At 35.4% G+C, this 16,987-nt stretch overlaps 1 protein-coding gene across 2 annotated transcripts in view; it reads right to left on the reverse strand.

Moving 5' to 3' along the window:
* BLTP3B (bridge-like lipid transfer protein family member 3B) overlaps positions 1 to 16,987 on the reverse strand; it is an 85,921-nt gene that overhangs the window by 51,943 nt on the left and 16,991 nt on the right. For both annotated transcript variants that reach the window (XM_065937434.1, XM_065937442.1), the window contains 2 exons: positions 1,485 to 1,647; positions 353 to 391 (listed from right to left, as the gene is read on the reverse strand). In XM_065937434.1, the coding sequence (XP_065793506.1) occupies positions 353 to 391; positions 1,485 to 1,647 (202 nt within the window). The remainder of the gene's footprint in view (positions 1 to 352; positions 392 to 1,484; positions 1,648 to 16,987) is intronic.

Consider the following 16,987-nt stretch of genomic DNA (forward strand, 5'->3'; position numbering starts at 1 on the left):
AAAAAGTAAAGTACATTAAAGAACATATTATATATTAGATCAGTAAAAGCAGAAACACAGAAAATCTGGGTCAAATTTTATTAAAAGAAGAAGCCCACAGTATGTCAATAAAGAGTTAAAAGATATAATAAAATATACTAACTTAAAATATAATATTCTAGACCTGAAGAACTTTAAAGATCCTCTCATTTTAAAGTTCAAATTTCCCATTTAAAGACTGAGAAAACTAAATACTATCAAAATAGAATGAAAGCTAACAAAGCCATAAGATTATGTTTCTAAGAAACAAAATATTAACAGAGTAGTTACACACAAATATAAACAATTATTTCTGAGGCAATTCAGAACTTACCAAACAGATGGGATGGGTTTTCAATTTTGTCCATGGTATCTATAAAAGAAAATTTTTCTTTAAAATGAATCATGAAAAAAATAATTTAAGACAGTAATCAACACAGATGACCCCTTAACACAGTGACAGACATACCAAATTATATCAGATGACTTAAACTGAACAATTCATTTATACTCCTGAAATCAGCTGCATCTATTTTATTTTTAAAAAGATTATTATTCTTATTTTCTTGGTCATCTTTTTAAATAAAAATTTCAGGTTCTACTAACATTAATATTATCTAAAAAATAATATGGTTTTTTCTCCAGTTCTGAAGATACATTTTGATTTTATAGTTTAAGAATTCCCAGCAAAGCATAATCAGTGTTTTGCTCATTTAATAATCTTTTAAATTCTAGAATTCCAGCCAATTTCCTTGTAGATATTCAAGACAAACATAAAAGTGAGACCATTAATATTAGATGGAAGTAATATCAAATAAATAATGTTCAAATAAATTCTATACTAAGGATAATATTTTTTTAAGACATTTGGGTTTATGGAAGATAGAACAAAAATTAAAGGTGACCATCAAAGGATACGGCAAACTTTCCACAATCTTTTCTGTGTAGCCCAATTTTAATTTTAATTTTAGCATGCAGTATTTCTACTGAGTAGGCTCTCAAACTAAGCCTAATCTTTAAGACAAAGAAGCAAAATGATATGATTAGAGTCAAAGATAATAAAAAAGCTTAAGTTTTAATAAGCAGGAATAATATTAAAAAAAACTTTAAAATTCTCAAAATAAGAAACAAATGGGGAAAAGAGACAAAATTTCAAACAAAAGCATAATGTCCAGAATAAGATAACTTATCAGTCCTTAGGCCTTCATTTGAAGTAGACTCTACTTACTACAAATTTAAGCTGTCCCATTTGACAACAAATCCTATGAAGAAAACTTTAAATATGTACCAAATTTTAACAATTATTTTAATAAACTATAAATATTGCTTAAATGTGAATATTAAATTTTCAATAAAATTAATAAATTAATAAATAACGCAGAAAAGAAAATATGTATTTTAAACGATAGGGATGAAATAAATAAAATGAAAACAGAAAATGCCTTGCACATATATCAAAGTCTCACCCTAATTGACGCTTTATTACAAAAAACTTTGTTGATAGCAAGCCATGTTGGCAAATCCAACATGTTCTGGAGCACCTCTTCATCCAACTCCAAATTCTTTAGTTCACCTTCTCCTTTAAGGGTACTAAGATTTATCTTGTCAGGAGATAAATTTTTGGTAAATCTGAAAGAGAATACACATTGACATTTATTTTAGTGTTAGTTACTGTACCGCTGAGTCATTCTTGCAAATATACAGAGCATTAAGAATGTCATAGTGGATCTCTCTGGTGTCCAGTGATTAAGAATCTGTCTGCCAATGAAGGGGGTGCAGGTTCAATCACTGATGCAGGGCAACCAAGCCTGTGCGCCACAACCACCGGGCCCTCCCTCCGGAGCCCGCGGCGCACCCACTGAAGCCTGCACACCCAGGCCTGCGCTCTGCAGCGAGAGAGGCCGGCACACCACAGTGAAGAACAGATCCTGCTCGCCGCAACTAAAGAAAGCCTGTGAACAACAGCCAAGACCCAGCGCAGACCAAAACAAGTAAACAGTAAGAAAGAAGAATGTAATAACAACATGGGCTTCCCTGGTGGGTCAGCAATAAAGAATCTGCCTGCAGTACTGGGGACCTGGGTTCAATCAATGCACTGGGAAGATTCCCAGGAGAAGGAAATGGCAACCCACTCCAGTATTCTTGCCTGGGAAATCCCATGGACAAAGTAGACTGGCAGGCTACAGTCTCCCGGGTCACAAGGGCAGGACTTAGTGACTAAACCATCACCATACATTTAAATATCTTAGAACCAGATACATTCAAGCTCTAGTTCTTAATATCTTTCAAACTTATGACTACTTAGTATCTACTATTTTTCATGTATTATGTAAGGATTTGAGCCAGCCTCTACCTCATTTTACTTTGCTATAGATAACATCACAGAAGTGAATATTCTTATTTTACTAACCAATCCACAAGTGAGGTAAGGAAACGCTGCTGTTCAGTCACTAAGTCCAACTCTTTGCAACCCCATGGACTGCACCACACCAGGCTTCCCTGTCCTTCACTATCTTCCACAGTTTGCTCAAACTCATGTCCATCGAGTCGGTGATGCCATCCAACCAACTCATGCTCTGTCACCCCCTTCTCCTCTTGCCCTCAGTCTTTCCCAGCATCAGGGTCTTTTCAAATAATTCAGCCCTTCGCATCAGGTGGCCAAATTATCAGAGCTTCAGCTTCAGAATCAGTCTTTCCAATGAATATTTAGGGTTGCTTTCCTTTAGGACTGATTGGTTTAAACTCCTTGCTGTCCGGCAATCTTGATTCTAGCTTGTGAGTCATCTAGTCCAGCATTTTGCATGATATACTCCATATAAGTTAAATAAGCAGGGTGACAATATACAGCCTTGACCTACTCCTTTCCCAATTTTGAACCAGTCCGTTGTTCCATGTCTGATTCTAACTATTGCTTCCTGTCCTGCATATAGGCTTCTCAGGGACATGTAAGGTGGTCTGGTGTTACCATCTCTTTAAGAATTTTCCACAGTTTGTTGTAATCCACATGGTCAAAGGCTTTAGCGTAGTCAGTGGACCAGAAGTAGAAAACTGACCTTTTCCAGTCATGTGGCCACTGCTGTGTTTTCCAAATTTGCTGGCATATTGAGTACAGCACTTTTAACAGCATCATCTTTTAGGATCTGAAATAGCTCAGCTGGAATTCCATCACAAAGGAAATGAGATATAACTCTTTAGAAGTAGAAGCAGCAGCAGATGCCAACACTGCCATTCATCATGCCAAGTATTTAATGAAAGTGCCAAAAGTCACATTAAAGATCTGACTCTGAATTCTAATTAAACAATGCCGATTCTCTATAATGATTTTAAAAGGAAAGTTCTTAAAAGAAGAGACTGAAAATAATAACATAAAAACAGCAAACATTTTCCAAGGGTTAACTGGTAGCAGACTCTTCTCTTTGTGTGCACGCATTACTGATTCTCATGATAACCCATTAGAGTCAATGCTACTTTTATTCCCACTTTTTACAAGAGTAAATATAATGAGAAACCAACTCGTTTGCCCAATGTCACAACCAATAAAGATGATAATAGTAATAACAATAAATTACACATGCACTTTAAAGTACTTTCATATGTATTAATTCTTAACACAACCCTGAAAGATTAAAAAATTGCTAACTTTACCCAGCTTTACTTTTTCAAAAGTGAAACTATTGACAAAGTTAGCTACTAGCTAACAAAAAAGTTATTAGCCAGTCTTCTATCCTTTTTTGATATTAAATGTTAAAGTAAGAAAATGAACTAGGTTATTTACATGCCCTACACACCAATAAGAATCAATATGCACATTCTTCTGCATTGACTCTAAACCAGAATTTCTTGAGTCAGATCTTATCTGGATTCATATCTTCTCACAAGATGTCAACAAATTGATTTAGTCAATATAAAGTTCATATTTAACTCAGAGTTGATCAATAATGCCAAGTCATTTCAAACTTACCACCAATCATGTTTGATTTGAAAATACACAGTTTCCTGATAGGCTGCCATTTCTAAGCACATAGGAATGACCTATCATTGCCTCAAGGCAGAGGATCAGTGCTTGAAGGGAGCTAATTCAGTAAGTATCGGGTTGGCCAAACGAAAAAATCTGAATGAACTTTTGGCCAACTCAACACTTACTGAGGATTCACTATTCAGACACATACACTGGCAGGCAGCATGCTCAAGGTTCTGGCCTTTGTGAAGTGCTCAGTTTAGTTGGTGACAGAGATCAAAGAGCGTGACTAAGAGTGAATACAGCAGGGGTCTAAATCCAGAGGTTCTTTGAAATAGGGACTTCTGAGCTGATATCTAAAGTATGAGCAGTAGAAGTTAACTAGGCCAGAAAAAGAAGGGGGCAGGAAAGAGTTTTCCAAGTAGAGGGAATAAAACATACAAAAGTTCTGAGGCAGGAGACAGTATAAAGTAGAATAGAAGAGAGATCAGCATCTGGAATGTAGCAAGAAGAATGGATAACTCTTGAAGGACAAAGAGAGGGCTGATTACACATTCATTCACTCAATAAATTTTAACCAATATCTACAAAGTTAAATATATAACAAGTCAGAGTCTGATAACTATGGAGGAAAAAACAAAGCAAAAATAACATAGGAGGTGCAAGCAAAGGATCTTTTCATTTTTAAAAGAGTGGACAGGAAATGCCTCATTAAAAAGGTAACATATGGGCAAAGATCTGAAGAAAACCAAGGAGCTAGCTATGCAAATATCTAGAGGAAGAATACTCTAGGCAGAGTTAAAGCTAAGGACAAAAACTTGAGGAAAGAACACACAGGTCTGAGGAATAGCAAAAAGGCCACTGTAGCTGTAGGAAGTGAACAAGGGCAAAAATGAAAAGAGATAAAGTCAGAGAAATAACAAGGGCCTTTTAATAATGTGGGGCCTTTTAAGCCACTCTAAGGACTTTGGCTTTTACTCTGAGTAAAAATGAGAATGACTGGAGATGGTTTTGACTAGGACACAATAAGAGAACAATTTTTTTAAGGATCACTCTATTGAGAAGAGATGAATGAAGTACATGGACAGAAACAGTGAGCCCAGACAGGAAACTATTACAATAGCACAGGTAACAGAGATGTTGCCTTGGATCAAGTTGGAAGAGTAGGAAGTGGGAAGAAGGAAACAATTCAGGACATACATTGAAGTTAAAACAACAGGATCTGATAATACAGACTGAAGGCAAGGATGGCTCCAAGGTTTTTGGTCTGAGCAAAGGAAAGGACAGAGTCACCAATTACGGGGTTAAAGAGAGAGAGGGAGTAGTAAGTTTGGGATAAAGGATCAGAATTTAGGCTTAGAATAGTTTAATTAAGAGATGCTTATCAGATATCCAACAGAAGATACCAACTAGGTTAGATATTGAAATCTTATTCAGTAGCTACAGATACAAATTTAATAATCACCAATGTTATATATGTACGTTTACAAGATAGAGACCAAAAAAATGAAATGGCTCAAAGACTGTGGTCAAAGACCACTAAGAGGCCAAGGAACCCTAAGAAGGAAGGGCCAGTGAGGTAGGAGAGAAATCAGTTTTGCTTTTTTAGGTGGGAGAAAATTCAGCAGGTCTGTATGTGGACAACAATGATGCAGAAAAAAGAAAACTACTGATGGGCAGACAACTGATATAACAAAATCCTTGATTAGAAGACAGCAGATGGAGTACACAAGACAAGCTGGCTTTGAAAAGTTTTGATTTTTGAAAAGCATGTTAATATTCTACATATGTAAAAAATAAAATAAGAAGGAATGTGAAGAGGAAAACACCTAAAACTGAAAGTAACTTGAAAAAAATGAACCTAACTATATTAAAAAAGAAAAATACTGTAACCATACTGAAGGGGAAGATAGGAAGAAAGGACAAATGGACAGATGAACAAAAACTAATCTGAGTAACTCATAATACCAACAACTGACTATATATCTTTAGTGCTGGGCAGGGAGGAGTCGTTAGTGGAGAAATCAGGCAACATCTTAACTGGCTATGGTACAGGAATGTTCACCTCAATGGTATTTACAGAAGGAAAAAAGCACCTAAATATTCATAACAATCCCTTTAACTGTGACATATTATGCCTACATATATAACAAAAGTGGTAGATGGAATGATTAAAACATGTTATTCACAAGAAATCCAATTTCCAATTTAATTCATACCAAAGGGACAACACATGCAAAGAGCGCGGACCTTAAAGTCAGACAAACAGATGTGAACTCTAGTTAAGCTACCTGCTGTGATACCTCTTTGCCTGAATTTGCTCATCTGTAAAGTGGAGAAAATAATACCAACCTCAAAAGAGTTTAGTGAGGATTAAAGATAATATATAAAGTACTGGGTACAAAACAGACATCGAATTAAGCCTTCTCCCTCCTGCCCTGCTCTTCACTGAGGTGAAATTCCAAAGGCACGGAAGTTCTCTGGTGGCCCAGTGGTTAAGAATCTGCCTGCCAATGCGATGCAGGGGACACGGGTTTGACTCCTGGTCTGGGAAGATTCCACGTGCTCTGGGGCAACAAAGCCCGTGTGCCACAATTACTGAGCTCTAGAGCTCACGCTCTGCAACAAAAGAAATCACTCCAATGAGAAACCCGAGCACTGCAACTAGAGAGTAGCCCCTACTCACTGCAACTAGAGAAAGCCCGGGCACAGCAAGGGAGATCATGCACAGTCATGAATTAATTTCAAAATTTTGTTTAAATGAAAAAACTTATGAAGGCACTGATTATAGCTTTGTAACTGGAGCAATAACGAAGGTTCAAGCTTAGGAACTTCCTGGTGGTTCAGTGGTTAGGGTTATGCACCTTCAGCGCTGAGGACACAAGAATTTGATCCCCAATCAGGGAACTACTATCCCACAAGCAACAGGGTCAAAAAATAAAGTTCAAGTTTATCCAAATAGTACCTTAAACATGTCAATATTGCTCATCTATTAAAATATTTTAAAGAGGAAGTTGAAGATATAATGCTAACTGTCACATCCACAGCTATTAGAAAGTTGGTTTCTTATACTAGGTAGGCCACAGACACATCAAATTATTTCTCTGCTATTATTCATATGTGAGACTTTAATTTACATATGTTTCCATTTTAAACAAATGTTTCCCAATCATTTGTTAATATAATTATGTTCTTTCCAAAAACAGAGACAGAAGAATGGTTCCTCGGTCACATTTCTTATAACTAATTGATAGAGGAAAAATACACTTTAAGTATATGCTAGGCAAACAAAGGAACAAAAACCCACAAAATAACATCAAGGCATGGGAGAGCTATGCCTCTACCTACGCTTTGTCCAAGTGTTGCTATAAGCTCTTCGGACTAAATTGCCCTGTGAAGTCTCCAGATAATTGTATTATTCTACTAAATATTATAATTGAGCAGAGTTATAATACAGGGCCTGATCCTAAAGAGAATCAATTGTTATCTGAAATAAACCTCTTTAGTTCACTAAAGACTCATTTAAATCTCTAAAAGGTACATAAACATTTTAAGCCAAACGTTTTAAAAAATGGTAAATCTCTAAGTCAATGAATTAAACTTCTGAATAACTAATTATTTGGTAGAGATGAGGGAGAGGTGGGAGATTAGAAGCACAAAATCTATATAAAACCAAAGTAGATACGTTACAGACTTAAAGTGAGGATAAAAAAGAAAACTGATTGACCTGAAAATGTCAAAATCATAACAAATGCAGAAAAGAAAGTAAAAACATAATAAAGATAAAACTGACACAATTCTTACTGATTTTACTTTTAAAATTAGGAACACAGCAGTATGTTCCATTACTATGTATACTATGCCATGTAAAGAGATTTATTTTAAAATAAGCATGTGTTATTTTAACATTGGTATTATATGAAATAAAATTTAAAGGTGAATGTATATATTTTACTGGTTGACTTTTTCTTTTTAACAATGTACCAATTTTAAAGCTAACTTAATATATGTAAGCTAGCTTCTATTTCATTCAAAATCTTCCTTAATTACATATATTACATGAAAATAAACTTACTATTTTTTTCATTATTAACAACAAAATAGCTAAGTAAAGGAACAAAATTTCCAGGCAAATGGAAAGGATAGGTTTGATTTATATTATACATTTTACAACTAATACACAATGAGAGTTTAAATTATGTATAAAGTACTGTGCAAGGTAAATATTTAGGACAAAACAGAGGTATAAATTTTATATCTAATGTTACCGTAAATTTTAGTCATGATTTATTTGAAATTTCATCAGATCCATTTCATAGCTATACTTAAAAAAAAGATTATAAATTATTTTATTTGCTAAAGCAATCTGAAACAGATTTATGAAATGAACTATCTCTAGGTTAACTATACTATTTGGGGGTAGAATCATAAAATTTTACTGTTAAAAACAATCTTAGAACATAGTTTATAAAGCCTTCTCTGAACTACTTACCTTCTTCCACAATTACCTCTTCACATTCAGATATCAAATCCTGGGACATTCTTTTAAAACTTCATCACCTAATACACATTTTTTGAATTATTCACCTTGTCCTGAAAGTTTCTATGGTTCCTATTATAGTACATGTTATTAGAGATTCACATCAATGCCTACTATTTTTCTAAACTTGGGAAGCGGCTATGCTATTTAATAATATTTTTCTCAAATAACAGCTATAATTAGAAATAATCATTTTAATTCTGGTATTCCATGCGTGAAAAGCTAGATTTTACAGGTAATTTAACAACGCATGTTGAATTGTATAATTTAAAAGTTTTAAGCAGGCACTAACTGAAGTTCTTGGATAGGCTTCAAGGGGGTTTTTGAACACCAAAATGGTGAAGAACCATTGCTTTAAAGCAACAGGATTAATTTTAACCATCCAGAAAATAAATTACTTCAATACCATTGCGTTTGACAATTAACTTATTTTTTTTTGTTGTTAAAATATAGTTGATTTATTTTTTTTTCTTTTTTTTATTTTTCAGTGGGTTTTGTCATACATTGATATGAATCAGCCATAGAGTTACACGTATTCCCCATCCCGATCCCCTCTTCCACCTCCCTCTCCACCCGATTCCTCTGGGTCTTCCCAGTTCACCAGGCCCGAGCACTTGACTCATGCATCCAACCTGGGCTGGTGATCTGTTTCACCATAGATAATACACATGTTGTTCTTTCGAAACATCCCACCCTCACCTTCTCTTATTTTTAAATTAACTTATTAATAATAAATACCTCCTAGGGTGCCTGCCCATAAAGACAGGGAAAACATACAGATCTAAGACATGTTAACATACATCCTTGGTTACAGCTGATTTGATCTAGAGAATGACAAGGCATTTAGATTCTTTAATCATATTTCTTCCTTCAGAGATTTAAAACTAAAACACTACATTAGAACCAAGCTGACAAATAATAAAGATGATGACTGAGAAACACAAATCCAACATTTTAAAACTTAAAAGATACCATAAAGATTCTTCCCCCATCATTATTCTAGTCTCTCCAATTGAGCCCAGCTAGAATCCTGAAACAAACCAGTAACTGAAATCACTAACTACTATCTCAAGACTGTGTGTCCCTACAAAAATTTCATTCTCAGTGCATATGAAAAGATATTATAAGAATCAAAATCTTTATGTAAGCAAATCTAACAATATCACTAACTACTATCTCAAGACTGTGTGTCCCTACAAAAATTTCATTCTCAGTACATATGAAAAGATATTATAAGAATCAAAATCTTTATGTAAGCAAATCTAACAATAGCTTCTGCCTGACTTTATTAAAAATAATATTTCTAGAAGAGTACCTTAAGACCACATGGTAAAGTTGTACAAGAGAGCATGCTATTGGAGCATGCTCCCAAAATCTGATAGTCTGCCAAGTCCTTTGGCTAAGATCATTAAGTTGTGAATCTTCACCTAATTACATCCTTTCACAGACCACGGGCTTCATCAGGTAGCCATAAAGATTTCTCCAATTGGGATTTCCACGGTGGTCCAGTAGCTAAGACTCCACACTCCCAACACAGGGGGCCTGGGTTCAATTCCTGGTTGGAAAACTAGTTCCCACATGATGTAACTAAAGATACTGTATGCTGCGACGAAGGTCAAAGATCATATGTGCCGCAACTAAGATCCGGCACAGGCAAATGAATAAATAGAAATATTTTTTAAAAGATTTCTCTAATCAAAACTAAGAAATAAATGAGGCTTTTCTAAAGAAACCCCTATCCCACTTCTGCCTTGTGTGCATGCCAAGTCGCTTCAGTCTTGTCCAACTCTTTGCAACCCTCTGGACTGCTTCCCACACCAGACTGCTCCATCCCTGGGATTCTCCATCAAGAATACTAGAGTGTGTTAGCATGCCCTCCTCCAGGGATCTTCCCAACCCAGGGATCAAACCCACATTTCTTACGTCTCCTGCACTGGCAGGCAGGTTCTTTGCCACCAGTGCCACCTACCCTCCCCAATACCATGTTCCCACCCCAGCTGTACCCCCTTTAACCAGGCACCCTCCTCTTAAGGCTAGTTGCCTTCTTGCCCCACTTTTGCCTCATCTTCAGGCTCAAAAAGTGAATTAGTTGATTTCAAAATTTTGGATATGAACTACAGTACATACAAATACAAAACAAATTACTTCTCGAAGTGAAGTTTAATATAGTCTGAAATTTTCCACTCTATTTCCTTCCTTTACAATGGCCATCAACAACACTGACTGCGCAAGGCAAACCCACAGTGAGTCAAACCATGTGTAAGGAGGGTATGCATCATGACCAGGCAGTCATGCCAGTAGTGAAGACTGGTTTAACACTCAAAATCAATTAACACAATCCACCACATGGAAAGTAAGACTACAGGACGATCTCAGTAGAGACATAAAAAAGCATTTGACAAAGTTAACACCACAAACGGACATATAACTCTCAATAAACGAGGAACTGATCAGAACTTCCCCAAAACTACAAAGAACTTGTACAAAAACCCTAGAGTTACAATCACACTTTATGATGAGAGACTAAAATGCTTTTCCCCTAAGACAGAGACAAGACAAGGAGGTCTGCTCTCAATACTTTTATTCAACACTGTATTAGAGGTTCTAGCTGATATAGGAAGGCAAAAAATAAAAACAAAAAATAATTTTAAAATAATAAAAATAAAAGGCATTCAGTTTAGAAATAAAACTATTTCTTCCCAGATGACATTATTATCTATGTAGAAAATCCTACGAATCTTAGGACAAAAACAAACCCAAACTACCAGAACTAATAAATGAGTTAGGCAAGGTTACAAGATATAAGACTAACACAAAAAAATAAAATGAATTGAGGACACAAGAAAGACTCGCAGTGGCCAAAGCTGGACAAATCTGGGAAACAAAATACAACTTATTGGATTATAACTCAAAGTATAAAATAAATATACGTGAGTCTACACAGATAAAAATGCATGACTGAATAAGTAAATAACTGGGAGAAAATAGATAAACCTCTTGCACAGAAAAATTTTAAATAGCTTATAAGATATTCCAACCTTAGGGAAGTGGAGCAGAACTCCTCAGTTTGTGTTAGCTGCATATAGTACTTCCTTCCTTCCAAAATATATGGTATGGAAGTAAGGAATAGAGTAATTTTATAGTGGATAACCTGACAAACACTGTATCAATCAGGTGATCAATGCAACATCACCAATAAGAGATCTAAAAACACAAACAGACTGAAGGTGAAGGGAATGAAAGAAGATAATTCTATGCATGGAAATCAAAAGAAAGCAGAGTAGTAATAATTATATCAGGAAAACTATACTTTAATACAAAGACTGTAACAAGAGACAAAGAAGGAATTACACAGTGATCAAAAGATCAATCCAAGTTGAAGATGCAACAATTGTAAACATATATATATATGCACCCAACATGGGCTTCCCAGGTGGTGCTAGTGGTAAAGAATCCATCTGCCACTGCAGGAGACATAGGAGACACGGGTTCAATCCCTGGGTCAGGAAGACCTCCTGGAAGAGGGCACGGCAACCCATTCCAGTATTCTTACCTAGAGAATCCCAAGGACATAGGAGCCTGGTGGGCTACAGTCCATACGGTCACAAAGAGTTGGACATGACTGAAGCAACAGCATGCACACCAAACATAGGAAAATCTAAATACGTAAGCAAATAGTAACGGACATAGAGGAAGAAACAGACAGTAACACAATAACAGAAGGGGATTTTAACACCCTACTTATATCAATGGACAGATGATTCTGACAGAAAATCAATATGAAAACACTGGTCCTAAAATGACACATTAGACCACATGAAGTTGATGGATATTTACAGAGCATTCCATCTAAAAGCAGGAGAATACAAATTCTTTTCAAGTACACATGGAACATTCTTTAGGACAGATCACACAATAGATTATAATACAAATTTCATCAAATTTCAGAAGACTGAAAACATTAAGCATCATTTTCAACCACAACACTATAAGACTAAACATCAACTACAAGGGGGGAAAAAAAGAACAAAAAGCACAAACATGTGGAGGGTAAACAATATGCTCTCAACAACCAATGAGCCACTGAAGAAGTCAAAAAGGAAATTAAAAAATAACCTAGAGACAAATGAAAATGAAAACACAGTGACCCAAAATCTACAGACTCAGCAAAAGCAGTAACAAGAGGGAAGTTGACAGCAATACAAGCTTATGTCAGGAAACAAGGAAAATCGTAAATCTAAAGAAACTAAAAAAAGAACAAACAAAACCCAAAGTTGGTAAAAGGGAAAAAATCATAAAGATCAGAGCAGAAATAAACAGAAAGAAAAAATAGAAAAGATAAAAGAACACAGAGTTGGTTATTTGAAAAATTAAACAAAATTGACAAACTTGTAGTCAGACTCTTCAAGAAAAAAAGAAGGGCCCACATCAATAAAATCAGAAATGAAAAAGAAGTAACAACTGACACCACAGAAATACAAAAGATCATAAGAGATTACTAGCAGCAAATATGTCAATGGACAGCCTAGAAGAAATGACAAATTCCTAGAAATGTACAATTTTCAAAGACTGAATCAGAAAGAAATAGAAAACATGATCAATTACCAATAGTAAAAGTGAATTAAATAATTTCAAAAACTCCCAACAAACAGAAGTCCAGAACCAGAGGGCTTCAAAGGAGAATTCTACCAGCTAGAGGAAGAGTTAACACCTATCTCTCTCAAATTATTCCCAAAAAATGCAGAGGAGGAAATACTTCCAAACTCATTCCACAAGGCCTGCATCACCCTGATAGCAACACCAGACAAAGACATCAAAAAAAAGAAAATTCCAGGCCAAGATCATTGATAAATAAAGATGCAATACTCCTCTAGAGAATTATTAGCAAACCAAATTCAACAATACATTAAAAGTATCACACAGCATGACTGAGTGGCATTTGTCCCAGGGATGCAAGAATGACTCAAAAGCCACAAAACAATCAATGTGATAAACCATATTAACTGAAGAATAAAATCATATGATCATCTCAACAGATACAGCTTTTGATTAAATTGAACAATTATTTATGATAAAAACTCTCAATGAAGTGGGTATAGACGAACACAGCTCAACATAATAAAGGCCATATATGACAAATCCACAGCTACATCATACTTAACAGTAAAAAGCTGAAAGCATTTCCTCTAAGATCAGGAACAAGACAAGGATTCCCACTCTTGTCACTTTTTATTCAGTATAGTATTGGAAGTCTTAGGCACAGAAATCAGACAAGAAAAATAAATGAATAAAAGGAACAAAATTGGAAAGGAAGAAGTAAAACTGTCACTGCTTGCAAATGACACGGCACTATACATAAAAATCCCAAAGACACCAAGAAAAAACTACTAGAACTCACTGATGAATTCAGTGAATTTCTAGGATACAAAATAATATGCATAAATTATTGTCTCTCTATACACTAACAATGAACTATCAGAATGAGAAATTAAGGAAACAATCCCATTTACCACTGCATTAAAAAAGAATAAAATACTTAGGAATAAACCTATCTGAGGAGCCAAAAGACATGTCCTCTGAAAACTATAAGACAACAACAAAAGAAAGTGAAGACACAAACAAATGTAAAGATATAATGTGTTCTTAAATTGGAAGAATCAATATTGTTAAAATGACCATACTACCCAAGGCAATCTACAGATTCAACACAATCCCTAACAAACTATCAACAGTATTTTTCACAGGACTAGACACAATTTTACAATTTGTATAAAAACAAAAAGACCTCAGAGAGCTAAAACAATCTTGAGAAAGAACAAAGTTGGAAGTATCACACTTCCTGATTTCAAACTACTTTACAAAGCTACATTAATCAAAACAGTACAGTACTGGCACAAACACAGACATATATATCAATGGAAAAGAACAGAGTTCAGGTATGAGCCCACACTTGTATAGGCAACTAATCTACAACAAAAGAGGCAAGAATATACCATGTGCAAAAGACAGCCTCGTTAATAAATGATGTTGGTAAAACTGGACAGCTGCATGCAAAAGAATCAAATTGTACTAATTTCTCACACCATGCACAAAAATAAATTTAAAACAGATTAATAAAGACAAATATAAGAACAGAAATCAAAGCTTCTATAATAACACATAGGCAGTATGTTCTTTGATAGTGGTGTTAGTAATATATTTTTGGATATATTTACATATCTGTTCAGGCAAGGGAAACTAAAGCAAAAATAAACAATGAGACTATATCAAACTAAAAAGCTTTTATACAGTGAAGGAAACTATCAACAAATAAAAAGGTCACCTACTGGATGAGAGAAGATATCTGTAAACAGTATATCCAACAAAGGGTTAAAACACAAAATAAAGAATTCAAACATTAAAAAAAGGTCAGAAGACCTGGATATTTTCCCAAAGAAGGCAGACAGATGATCAAAAGGCATCTGAAAAAATGCTCAACATCAGTAATCATGAGGGAAATGCAAATTAAAACTGCAATGAAATAACACCTCACATCTGTAAGACTGGATATTATCAGAAAAACCACAAAGAATAAGTATTAAGGAAGATGTGTAGAAAAGGGAATCCTCATGGACTGTTAGTGGGGCTGTAAATGGGTACAGCCACAATGAAAAACAGTGGGGAAGCTCCTCAAAAAATTAAAAACAGAGTCACTCAATCGTGTCTGACTTTTTGCAACCCATGGACTGTAGATGGCCAAGTTCCTCTGTCCATGGAATTCTCTAGGCAAGAATATTAGAATGGGCTGCCATTCCCTCCTCCAGGGGATCTTCCCAACCCAAGGATAGAATCCAAGTCTCCTGCATAGTTGGCAATCTCTTTACCATCTGAGCCACCAGGAGCTATCACACAATCCAGCAATTCCACTCCTGGATATTTACCCAAAGGAAACTGAAACACTATTTAGAAAAGATATACGTACCCCTATGTTCACTGAAGCATTATTTACAAGACCCAAGATATGGAAGCAATCTACATGTTTATCAAAGGAATATTACTCAGCCATAAAACAGATGCAGAGAATGAACAAGTGGTTGCCAGAAGGGAGAGGGACAGAAGAAGAAGGAAAATAGGTGAGGGAGATTAAGCAGTACAAACTTCCATTTGTAAAATGAACGAGTCATGGGTATGAAATCTAGGATTTCATAGTCAATAATTACGTAATATCATCATATGGGAAAAGACAGTTAACTAGACTTATCGTCGTGATCATTAGGAAATATATAGAAATGCTGAACCACTATATTGTGTAACAGGAACTAACATAGTGCTGTAGGTCCATTACACTTCAAAAACAATTCACAAAAAAGAGATGAGATTTGTGGTTACCAGAGGGCAAAGGGAGGGGTAACTAGATGAAGGCAGTCTAAAGGTATAAAAGGAAAGTTATGACCAACCCAGACAGCATAGTAAAAAGCAAAGACATCACTTTATCAACAAAGGTCCATCTAGTCAAGGCTATGGTTTTTCTAGTAGTCATGTATGGGTGTGAGAGTTGGACTATAAAGAAAGCTGAGCACAGAAGAATCGATGGTTTTGAACTGTGGGGTTGGAGAAGACTCTTGAGAGTCCCTTGGACTGCAAGGAGATCCAACCAGTCCATCCTAAAGGAGATCAATCCTGGGTGTTCACTGGAAGGACTGATGCTGAAGCTGAAACTCCAATACTCTGGCCAGCTGATGCAAAGAGGTGAGTCATTGGAAAAGACCCTGATGCTGGGAAAGATTGAGGGCAGGAGGAGAAGGGGACGACAGAGGATGAGATGGTTGGATGGCATCACCGACTCGATGGACATGAGTTTGGGTAAATTCCGGGAGTTGGTGAGGGACAGGGAGGCCTGGCATGCTGCGGTTCATGGGGTTGCAAAGACTCAGACATGACTGAGCGACTGAATTGACTGAAAGGTACAAACTTCTAGTAATAAGATAAGTAATATTAAGGATGCAATGTAAAACATGATAAATATAATTAACACTGCTGGATATTAATATGAACATTAAGAGAGTAAATCCTAAAAGTTCTCATCACAAACAAAATTATTTTCAATTCTTTAATTTTGTATACATGTGATATGATTGACATCTACTAAACTTATTTTGGTCATCATTTCATGATGCATATACATAAAACAAATTATTATGCTACAGAACTTAAACATACAGTGCTGTATGACTTCAGTATAATTTTATATCTCAATAAAACTGGAAAAAAATAATGATAAAACACACTGATAATATGTATCCTTAATTTGACAATAAAAATGGCTCTTTACTTTTGTTGTGCTTTTGCCAAAACCCCATAACCCATTCTAATTATGAGAAAAAATAGACAAAGCTTGTTGGAGAGACACTGAACAAAATATCTAACAAATATTACTCAACTCTCAAAATCATGAAACACAAGGAAAGTCTGAGAAACTGTCACAGCCTGGA

The sequence above is a fragment of the Muntiacus reevesi genome, chromosome 1 (genome assembly GCF_963930625.1).
Source record: "Muntiacus reevesi chromosome 1, mMunRee1.1, whole genome shotgun sequence".
NCBI lineage: Eukaryota > Metazoa > Chordata > Mammalia > Artiodactyla > Cervidae > Muntiacus > Muntiacus reevesi.